Genomic DNA, 12,519 nt, shown 5'->3' on the forward strand with positions numbered 1-12,519 from the left:
CAATATTAACTCAAGGAACTGAAGAAGAAGGGTTACAACCAGGAAGAGCTGATCTATTTTTACAAAACTGTAGTGCTCCCGCCTATGTTATATGGTTACACTGCATGGTATACAGCAACAGACACAAACTTGTTGCCACTGTTTACCACCCATAAACGTGCTGTTAAGTTATTGGAAAAAGTTTAGAAGACCTGCAAAGTGTTCTTGATCAAAAAGTTATTAATTTATATGCTGTAGCTGAAGCAGATACTAGTCATCCACTCACTACTCTATTACCAACAAAATGTGCAGAAAGAAGACAAAAATACATGTACTATGGAATTGAGAAACGACAAAAAACATGACTTACCAGCCAAACCAAGAATCCAGTCAATCAGAAGGACGTTTACTTACAGTAGACATGCACTATTTAATAATAGTGAAACTTAACATTTTTAGTACTGGTATTTCAAATTTTAATTTCTTTGGTTTAAAACTTGACATTGTAAAATAATTGTAAAAATAACTTATCTTAGCTCAGTTCGACAGACAGATTTCTTACTGTAGTGTTTCGTTTTTTTTCAGATCTGAAAATGGTTTGAATTTCGCGCAAAGTCACGCGAGGGATATCTGTGCTAGCCATCCCTAATTTAGCACGGAAAACTAAGGGGAAGCACCACTCACCATCAACTCTTGGGCTATTATTTTACCAACGAATAGTGGGATTGACCGACACATTATAACGCCATCATGGCATGTTTGATGGGTCGGAGATTCGAACCCGCGACCGTCAGATTGCGAGTCGAGTGCCCTAACCACTTGGTCATGCCGACCCGATCTGAAAATGAAACATAATTACCTTAATAGTGCTGACAAATGGAAACAACGTGAAAAGAAATCAAAAGCATCAATAAAAGGAGTGAGGTCATTGACAGAACCATCAGCAGCAAAGCTTGACACCGTGCCTGAGACAGTGGAAGCAGAAAATGTTGAACAACAAGGCGAGGATGTCGCAACACCCGAAATGGATATGTAGTTTACAAAACCTACTTGTGAAACGTTTAGTTATGATCCTGCTGACTGGATATTAAGTGAGAAACTGATAGAATACTTCATTCAAATGGGCTACATTCCTCGAAATACTGATTTGATTCTCCAGACTTTGTGAATTCTACTGTACAACAGTCTGGAACTAAACAACGATTCATTTCTAAATCTATGTCCAAACGAAAAATGGTCAATGGAGAATATGCTGATCGATATTGGCTAGTGTTCTTGCAAAAAATCTAAAATGATGTATTGTGGAGTATGCAAGTTATTCTTACCCTCTTCATGTTCTGATCAGTTAGTTATTAGATTTAATGACTGGAAGAATACATCGGCTAGGCTATCGTCTCATGAACTTGGTGGCAATCGTTCAAAGAAGAGATGTTTGGAAACTGCATTTAGTAAAACTTATGACCAAGAATGTCAGAACTGGAAAAATTTGTTATATCGTGTTATTGATGTCATTCTCTTCCTGGGTCAACACGGAGTTACTCTAAGAGGACATAATGAACTGATTGGTTCTGTGGACAATGGAAACTATCTTGGAATTTTAGAGTTGTTGGTGGCAAAATATGACAATTCTGGCAACTCACATAGAACAATATGGGAACCATGGACGTGGTCATGTGTCATATCTGTCTTCAACCATTTGTGAAACTTTTGCTAATTTACTGGAGATAAGATCCTGGAGCTCATTCTGGATGAAGTGAAGAAATCTAAATACTTTGGTATAATAGTTGATTCCACCACAGATTGACATATTGACCAACTGACTTTTACTGTAAGGTATGTTTATCCCGACAGTTTAGTAGCTGTGGAGATATTTCTTAAATTTATACCCATATCGAGTCAAAGAGGAGAATATTTAGCTAATGTTAAAACACAACTGTCGTCTTGAACTTAAACACTGTCGCTCTCAGAGCTATGACCAGGCTTCTAATATGTCAGGAAAATATAAAGGAGTGCAAAGCAGGATTCGACAATGCAATCTTCTGGCTGAATTTGCACCATGTAGTGCTCACTCACCCAATCAAGTGGGTCACACAGTGGCGAGATGTAGTGTGGAAGCTGTCTTCTTTTTTGGAATTGTTCAGAAGGTATATGCATTTCTGTCAGGTTCTACTTATAGATGGAAACTACTGAATGATATATTGAAGACACAATCCAGAAATGACAAAGTGATTCAAGTGAACGCAGTTTCTGACACAAGATGGTCTGCAAGGTATGAAGCAATGAAAGCACTCAAAGTGAATTATGTTTGTATCATTGACACTGAATATTCTGCATAATGATACAGACCAGAACAATGACACTTGTATAGAAGCTAAAAATAGTTCTACCGTATTGTGTGAACTAGAAACAGTTTTTCTTTGTGTATTATGGAATGATGTTTTGGAATGCATGCATTAAGTTAATCTCTTGCTGCAAACTAAAGAACTTGTTCTGAAGAGTGTTGTACACCATATGAAATCTTTGACAGAGTTTCTGTGGGATATTCTCGGAGACTTTGAGTATCTTGAGTAACAAGCCAAGGAGATGTTATCAAAGATTCAGAATGAATCAGAAACAGAACGACATTATCGGGCTGAACATAAATGATGAATCGCCTGTTCCTGATCACAACTGTTAGTAACAATTATCAAGAGCTGCCTTTAAGCAAACTATAAATTTGCAGATTTTTTAAATTTTGTAAATGAGTTTAAAGCTAATCAAAGAATACTCATACAGCTTTTATTTATGAAAGTGAGAATTTTTTATCTTGAAATATACGATTCTAGAAATAAAAAAAACAGGTGAAATTCTCAAGAAAAAGAAAAAAAAAGTAGAGGGGTACTAAGCTGGGTAAAGTGGACCTGTTTCTGAAAAATAAAAAAACCTACATTTAAACATAAAAAACGACAAAGTAGCTCAAATATATCCCGGAAGATAACCCGGACATAACACATATATATATATATCCAGAAGGATTCGTTCGCACCCTCCACTTCCGCCAGAGTTCCGCTCGCCTATTAACATTTATTTTTCTTCTTTCTTTATTGAAGGCCTCTCATTATGTAATTGCTTCTGTAACACTGTGAATACATGCAAAAACAGCATTGTCATATTTATCAGAGGAAATTTACCAGAAATGCTTATTTGCAGTGATAATATAGGAACAATTACATATTTCGATTTTTTTTCGTCCCTGGGTACTAAAGTTCACCTAAAACGAGTTCTACTTTGAACCAAAAATACCCCCTTCCAGACCTGGTTACGAGCTTGGTTTGTCCCATCACATATTTATATTCCTTTTCCTTGATCTTTCGACCTTATAAGTCTCGTATCCTGACAGTTGTTTATCCTTTTCCTCATATTCGGGAAATTAATTTTGTAATTTCTGCACAAATGTCTTAAGAGATTTTAGCAAATGAGAAGTTGTACTTACATTCATTTGGGAGTTTGGTAATGAAGAACTTGTCTTGTGAAACCTCTCCAGGATAACACCCCACAATTCCGTCACTATACCTGTTTCTAGTTGTTCCAATTGTAGCATAAAGCTGCTTGACTCTTAAGGGCAATTGAAGCTACTGAAAGTCATCACCTACAATTTAAGCGAGGACTTGCATTATGGCTTTGTACTCCATTTTATATATGCACTGAAATCCTCATCCATGTACTGGTAAGAAGCAATCTCTGACGCACAAACAAAATATTTCATTTCATCAGAAACTTGTGTCTATGTCTCAATGTCGAATGTAAAGGATAGGTTAGTATCTTCATCGCTATTGGAATAACTGATTTATTCCTGTTGGCAGAAGTTTCATTCAATTTGATGAGGTTGACGGTCATCAGCATCGGGAGTTGTAATCTCTACATGATCGTTTTTACAGCCTTGGTTTGCGGGTATGTGTTTGGTCCTTTCTGATGGAGGGCAAGGCCTTGATTTGATATGATGAGGTTGACAGTCATCAACATCCAGAGATTTAGTGTCTATATTGTTGTTTCCACTATCTTGACTGGCGAGGCTTTCGGCACTAGACGTCGAAGCACCTAAGTCCGTTAGCTTCCTAGGTTTAGTTCCTACTTTTTCTAATTTTTGTCTTCCTCTGTCTTTGACTTTAGCTTTTCCCAACTGCTCTTGTGTTTGTACATCGGTATAATAGATAAGATGAAGACTTAATGAATAACATGCTTGTGTGTATGTGTGTGTGTGTGAGAGAGAGTGATGTCAGAACAAGCTACCTAATAGTTTCGTAACAAATGATTGAATATCACTTTCTGTATTTAACTCAAAAAATTCAAATTTTGTACTTGGATGACTTGCATTCTATACCCTCCAATTTATGATGCTTGTCAAGTTGTCCACGAATGATTTACAGATGATAAGTGAGCCAATGTATATTTGCATGTAATTCTAAAGTTATTTTTCCTTAATATTTTCCCGAAGGGCTCAATTTTTGTTTCATAGCCAATATAAAAAGTTAATATCGTTTGCAGGTTTTTCTTTGTCTTCTTGGAAAATGGTCGTTCTCGATTTAAGATGGCAATTTGTCATGAAACGTTGTGGATAATGTAATTGCTTGAATATAACAAAGATGTTTTTATTTCATAGTCAAGTGTTGCTGGGTAGCAAAGTCTATCGGCTCTGGGAAATGAAGAAATAATACATATTTTAACGAGTTTATACTAACATGTAAAGAAGTACAGAGAATACAAGTTAATTTTTTTGGTTTACAAAAAATATCGAAGTAAGGAAGTTTATCATATTTTTCTCGCGAAACTTTTAATTTGATAGTGAGTTGAAAGTGATTAAGGTTTTAGAAAAGTTGCTGACTATATTTCCTGCTATAAGACAATGTGAGAATGAGAGGACGCAAGAATGTATCGAGTTAGTTTCTCTAAGTTCAAGTCTTCTGTTAGTTTGTTCCATACTGAGGGTTTTTCACTAGCATTTTTAACTTTTCACAACTTCTGTCCAAGTTTAGGGACTTCGCTATCGCTACATTGTCGGGGTTTAGGTCTTGAGCTTATTGTGAATTGACTGTTTGAATTCAACTCATGTTTGAATTGACTGTTCAGACAGCTAAACATCCATTACCCACCATTAAATTATGCTTATCAAAATAGTTTAAAACATATAATTCTTACTTCATATATCTAGTCATCTCAAAAATATTTATTGTATTATTAAAAATCACATCGAATGTTTAAACCTCTGATTTTATAACTTAGCCATAATAATGATCAAATGTACTCACTAGAGGGCACATATACAAGTTGAACAATGACAGAGAAATTTGGTTCAAGAATGGTTTTGTTTTACAGTAACTGTTAATTACCGTTTATTTTTGTTGAGAAAATAGGTTTATTAAAAAGTTAAAGTATAATTTTGGAGAGATATTTATTATAGAAATGTCTGTATTTACATTTTTGAGAGATTCTGGAAAAGTTTTGGAGAACTTAGATGATGTTACTTGTCCTGTTTGTCTTGAAATATTTGACACACCAATGAGGATTTGTTGTGGTCATGCGTAAGTAAAGTTAACTTTTATTAGTTAATAGTTTTAATGTTTAGATAACAATATTACTTGTTAATGCATGGACATGTGTGATATCTAATATGCATTTAATTTTATTATAAAAATATGAACATATAGCCCAATTAAAAATAAAAGGCCGTTATTATGCTAGTACTACTCTTACTCTTAGTAAAACTAAAGTAGTACTAGTATTAGTAACATACTAGTATAGTATAAATTAAAAGTATCACGTAGTAGTATATATTAATTCATAGTCTACAACTTTTTGCATATACACATACTGAGATATAGATTCATTCCTTTACACTATGAATATGATATTGATGTGTAGGTAAACATTAACTGTTACTCAAGAGTCAGTATTTGAAATATACCCATCCACTAGAACTAAAAAGTGACATTATCATAGCTTGCTTCTTAATATTCTCCTTCACAATGGAATTAAAAAGAGAACATGTATGTCTTAGTAATCTGTTTGAATGAAACTGATATCTTTTAAACATGATTACATACTTTATTCAAATTACAAAAGAAAACTTATAATGAACGGTCACTTTTAATGCTTAAAGACAGCAATTTGCAAAAGAGTTATTACTAATGTCACAAATAAAATATTAAAATTGTTTTACCAGTTGAATTTTTACATTTAGTATGCTATCAATTTTGGAAGACTTTCATATTGTTAAAAATAATTTCAAACTTTGGGGAATTAAAAAAAACAAAGTAACAAAACATAACCTACCAACAACATGGGACCATTTGGGCTTTCAAGGTGGCACATGCACACCAATTCTAGAGAAACAAAAAAATTAAACTCACCCTTACTTTTCTGGAAATCTTAATTCCTTTCTTACACTGTAAAGTTCTTGCATAAACTACTGCCAACAGTAACTCATTGCACAAATCCATTTCCCTGTTTGAAAATAAGACTTAACTGAAGCCTAGCCTGTAGTTTTTTTTAGTATGTGATCCTTATCAAAAGCTTTTGATGCTTTTTTAAGTATGCCAATCCACTCCATTTTCCTCATTCAAATAACAATTAATGTCCTTGAAAAAATAACAGTACATCCTATTATCATCAATATAAACATTACTGCTACAGTTATGTCATTGTCCTTCCCCATTTAACTGTGATATGTTACCCAGGTCTAATGTACACAGAATAACTTCATTTTTGCATATAAATAATTATAACTTTAAGGATAATAAGGAACTTGTTGATTCATTGAGGTTGACCCATTCACTTAAAGCATTTCCTCCTCCAAAAAAATCACAGAAAATACATCCTGTTACATAGATAAAGAAAAAAGCTGGAAGCTTTTCTTATATAGTCCAAACTAACAGAGCAGTAATATAAAATTATCATTAAAGGCATAATTTTATCAACATCTTTCAACTGAAAAGTTGTATAGAAGAACATTGCTTTTACTAGAAGTACTCAAGAGTTTAATATCATCAGCAGAGTTTTTGTATGAGATGAACATTAAAAGTACACATAGTTTTCTAAAACTGATGAAAAGAGACATTTAACAATTTAGTTTTGTTTAGTAGACTTCATGCTTACCTGTCTTTGTAACATCTAAGAAAAGTGATATCTTCTTGCATAATATTTATAATCGTTTATCAGGTTCTGTCATAGCTGCTTAGTGAACTGTGCATGTAAAGGAACAAAATCTGTTTGTCCTTTGTGTCGAACTTCTTTTGATCCTGCAAAGAAAACAAAAGCAATAGAACTTGAAAAGAAGATCTCAACTTGTAGAGGAGTATGCTTGGGTTGCAAAAAAAAGGTATTTAAACATCCTACTGTTCTCATTGTTTTAAGACTTCCTTAGTTACATGTTGTGTGACTTGAGTTTGGCTTATGCATGATCATTTCACAAGTAATATTTCACTAAATTTCACAGCATGTGAAAATGAGGAGGCTCATCTCCAAACTCAATTTCCATAATTGAAAACAGCCTTGTGTTGATTTGGTAACTTGCATGCACCTAGTGTAAAAATGAGCTGTTTTCGCAAAATATATCTATTGGAAACAGTTTATAACAATCTTAAATTTTATGTTTTCTTCTTTTAGAAAAAAATAGATGTCATTAATTTGATATAATCATTTGAAATAGTTTTTAAAGTTTGAAAATTTGGACCTTAAAAATTTAATCAACAGAGATTTGAAACAAAATGTTGAAAGAGTAAAAAGTATATTCTATGTGGTATGTAATCCAGAAATTGTGGTTACTTTAATTATTTTTAATTATAAGTATGAAACATGTGAATGCAGGAAGTCCAGAAAGTTTTTACATAATTTTTTTTCAGTATATAGTGATTGAGTTTTGGCACCCCTCATTATATAATTGGGAGGTTATTATTTTGGAGGCTTAGAAAGAATACTATGTCTTTTTTTATTCATTATTATTTTTTTATTTAATGTCAGTATTTTATTGTATTTCTTATTTCAAGATTGCCCTATCAAAACTACGAGCACATCATATGGCTTGCTTAAAGTTGGACAAAGATGACAGTGGTGAGCTTGGTGCTTGTGGAGGAGAGCCAGAGCCAGAAAAGCCTGTGCTGTCAGAGATACCAAATAGATTCACATTTAACTGTCCATATTGCTCACTGAAGAACTTGGACGTTCACAGTCTACGTGATCACTGCAACCAGAAACACACAGGGAACAAGACAAGTGTAGTAAGCTAAAGTTTCATACATAGTTTTTATTTGAACATTTGGTGGTAAGATTGCAGAAAGATAATTTCTTATACTTGAGGATAGGTCAATTGTTTATTGCTTATAATATATGTATATATTAATGTGTGTGTGTATGATTAATTTATTTACATAGGGAAATTTTCCTTTTACATTTTTTAACCAGTATTTGTATTTTCAGATTTATATCAAGACACATTTGTTCTGTTTTCTTATTAATTACCCTCGAGATTTATACTGTTTAATAAAATGAAATGCCACTGCTAAGACAACTTATCTATGCTGAAGAATGTTTTGAAAATGGATTGAAAGCTTATCTGCATTTAATATATCAGAAAAGATAACACCTGTGGGTCACAGGAGAAATTTGTGAAAATAAAGTCAAAATACTGTGAACTTTTGACCCTTTTTTCAAACAAGGATGACTTGTGAACATTTAATGGTTCTTTCGAAAAGTAAGATGAAAATTAAAAAATAAATTAAAACTAAATATCAAAATTTCATACATGATCCTTTTTACTAGCACCAATCAGCATTAATGTGATAACAGACTATTTGAAATAAACCTGGCTCTTTAAATGCAACCTGTAACAAGGTACCTAACTTCTGCTCACATACATAGCTATTCTTGTTCAGTGTTACCCTCTATTAGCAAATATTTTTTGCATGGCGCAAGCCTTTCACTCCCACGCATCCCTCAGTTCACATGGTTTAACTGATTCTTGCATGCAAATTTTCATGCGACAAACCTCCACTAATAGTAGTGCTACATGCCCACGTGACTCCCTCTTCCATTCTACCTAACTACCACATATTGTTTGACAGTGCTCGTGTTCTGATGTTTAGTTTGTGCTCTCTTCAAGTTTTTTTTTTTTTTATCTTCGTATCAGTTTATCTCAACCAATTTACTATTTATAATACAATAATGATATTTGTAACTTATTCCAAAGTGGAATTATTTTATATTTCTACCCAGTTATGGAACTTAGTACTTCATTACAAAATTTGTCTAGTTTTTATTTCTTTCTGCCAACACAGTGGTGTTTGGTTATTCATTTTGAATTCTGAATTCTAAGTTATCACTTTGGAGGTTATATCTTTTATCAGTGTATTTACACAGGCATGAATGTTGGTTCCCAGCAGTTGAGTTTTGAATTTAGAGCTGAACCAACCGACCTGATGTACTCACACATGTGGTGTGTTGGCATCTATACAGTTCACACCTTCATTTGGGATCCCTCATAATACCCCTGCTAGGATATTGATTCCCAGCAGTTGAGTTTTGGATCTAGAGCTGAACCAATCACCATAAGTCCTCACATGTGTTCAAGGGGTGCTTAGTGCATCACTTGTTTTACTTCAAGTGCACTACTTTTGTGTTGTGGGTCATGGTGGGTGCACTTGTTGGTTGCTCCGCTTCTTTCTCTTGTGCTAACTCTTGATGTCTTTATTCCAAGGATGTTTCTGCATTGAGATGGTCTGGTTTGTTTGGTTTGAGTGGAATATCTATGTATTTTGCTCTTCTCACATCTGGCCTGTTCCCTGATTGGTGGTGGGAATTTCTCCTTTTGGTCAGCTGAACTTGAGGTGAAGACGGTAGGATCCTCTTTCCTACCCCTGCATAGATGTAAGTTCTCAGCAGTTGTGTTTTGGATTGTAGTTGACTTACTGATGGTATGATCCTCATCCTACTACCGCATGGATGTTGGTTCCCAGTGGTTGAATTTTAGATGCAGTTTATGTGCTATGTATGGTCTGTTGCACCTGAGACACTCTACACCTTGGGGCACGTCCTTTCTTTTACCCACATTTTGTTCATCAGGAAAATTGCAATTAATTTGTATTGTGGTTAGGATCACTATCCAACCATTTTCTCTCCCATTGGGATGTGTTCATCACAATTTTCTGCTTGGATCTGTCACACCTTTTTCACATCTGGGTGAAGAGTCTCCCACATATAATCCTCTTATTAGAGGATTCCTCATTAGGGTGTCATTTGGACACTTTTGAAGGATGCTTCTACTTTTTCCCTTGCACCGGTCTGATCACCTATTCAATGTGGGATTCTAGCTATGTATGTGAGCGGAAATAAGGTACCTTGTCAGAAGTCATCATTTTCCCACACTGAAAATGTATTTCCAACAGGTATTTACTTCTGTTCACACTTCTTACCCTTCCTCTCCACTGCCAACTGGTGCTTAGGTTTCTGCCTGAACTCAAGTGATAGTTAGGTAGAATAGCATAGAGGGAGTCAGGTGGGTGTGTAGCACTACTATTGGTGGAGGTTTGTTGCATGATAATTTTCATGTGAGAATCAGTTAAACCATGTGAATCGAGGGGTGCATGGGAGTGAAAGGCTTATGGCATGCAAAAAGATATTTGCAAATAGAGGGTAGCACTGAACGAGATTAGCTTTGTATGTGAGTGGAAGTAAGTATCTGCAGGAAATATATTTTCAGTGTAGGAAAATTATAACTTATACTAGAAAAAGTTCTGAATTGATACAGGTTTCAACTGCATTGATCCAAGTAAGGTCTAGTTACTTTTCTTTAGTTTTTACAGTTGAAATAGAATCATATACTAAAAATAACATTAAGAAAAAGGTATGTAGTAATTGAATTCAGATTTTTTATAAATGAAAAACAGGATTCAGTGTTGTCAAATTAGTGTAGACTTTGCAAAAAAAGTAAAATAAAATCACCTAATTTATGTGTTTTTAGTTCTATGATTTAAATATCTGTATTTTTAGCTTTTGAAAGTTTAAAAAATTTGCTTTGTGTTACATATAATTTCTCTACAATATTCCACATTTGGTTAGAATTGTATGTTACCCATTGCACCATAATATCTAACTACTTGGAGAACAGAAACATTGAAAATAAGTCTTATGAAGTGTCTAATAGTGAGTTAGGCTTTGCTTATTCAATTTTATCACTTTTTGTACTGGTGTTGGTTATTAGAAATATATTTACAACAATAAAAACATTTGGTTTGTCTTATTTTAATGTATTTGTGACTTATTAAATATTTAGCTCTTGAAATACAAAAGTCAAAACCTTGTAGTCTTTTTATTGTCTTCTTTTATTTATAAGTTTTAAATTTTACTTGTGTATTCAGTATTGGTTTAATTTATAAATGAATAATGGGGTCAACAGAAATGTAAAAAAATATGTGTACATTTATAAAGAACAGAGATAATTTTATAAAAGTTGTTAACTAAATAAAACTAGTATTATTTTAGCTCTTAGATTCTGGTAACTCTTCTTCTAGTACTTAAACTATGTTTCCTTACTACTTGCCAACCCTGAAAAAAAAAAAGTCTAAATTTACTAAGAACAGGTCTGAATATAATATTTGTTTTAATTTGTAAATCTGACATCATCTTTTTATCAGCAGTTGCTAATTATAGTAGTTTTTATACAATTGTTAGACTGAAACTAAGATTTTGTGATCGTACAAGTCGTATATTTTTATAATTCACCTAATACATTGAGAAGGAAGTTATTTTAACAAATATTTTGTTGTCATAACCATGTGACTGTGCTTAACACAGTGGTTATGCAGTGGGTATTTTTAGTATAAAAAGATTAAAAAACATGCTTTTAACTCTTTCAGCATGGGCTCGGTTCATAGGGTGACCTCGTAACCATTTTGTGCTTGTTATTGTATTCATGCTATAACTTTTAAATTAGTAAGCGATTGTTAACGAAATTTGGCAGATTATCAGTAAACATTACAGTGCTTTCATACACAAAATATCAAATTTTTCTATTAAGTCTTAAGGTTTATAAAGCAATGTTTTTCTCCCATTTATTTTTTCTTTTTGCATATTACCTATCGATCATGCAAAGTAATATTCATTTTAAGATTAAAAATACTTTTATGCATCAAAAAATTTTGAAATTTCACATGCGAAATCACATGAGACTAGTATTTTGTAAAATACAGTCACATTTTAATTATTATACATTATATATGTATATAGATTATTACTATTTTGAAACAAGTTCTTAATTATTTTTCCTAAAACATAGAACAGTAAATAAAGAAGTAAAGCAAACAATTATCTCTTTTAGGTTTTATATATACATTTGAATAACTAAAAATCTTAAATTACTACATCAATACCATACAATTTAACTATAATTTATCAAGCTTAGTAACTAAGATGTATTTTTACTCTAAAAAAATATGAAATTTCGAGCAGACTAAAGACCACCTACCTCATTGAAATCTTGATTTAAAAAAAGAATGATGCTAGGTACGTTAG

The 12,519-nt window shown here is 33.0% G+C and overlaps 1 protein-coding gene across 1 annotated transcript in view; it reads left to right on the plus strand.

The window, feature by feature from the left end:
• Positions 1–12,519, plus strand: part of LOC106469522 (RING finger protein 166-like) — an 85,063-nt gene that overhangs the window by 64,208 nt on the left and 8,336 nt on the right. The window contains exons 2-4 of the mRNA XM_013930021.2: positions 5,442–5,537; positions 7,174–7,333; positions 8,001–8,231. Coding sequence (XP_013785475.2) covers positions 5,442–5,537; positions 7,174–7,333; positions 8,001–8,231 — 487 coding nt within the window. The remainder of the gene's footprint in view (positions 1–5,441; positions 5,538–7,173; positions 7,334–8,000; positions 8,232–12,519) is intronic.

This window comes from Limulus polyphemus, unplaced genomic scaffold (genome assembly GCF_000517525.1).
Source record: "Limulus polyphemus unplaced genomic scaffold, Limulus_polyphemus-2.1.2 Scaffold3527, whole genome shotgun sequence".
In the NCBI taxonomy this organism is placed as follows: domain Eukaryota; kingdom Metazoa; phylum Arthropoda; class Merostomata; order Xiphosura; family Limulidae; genus Limulus; species Limulus polyphemus.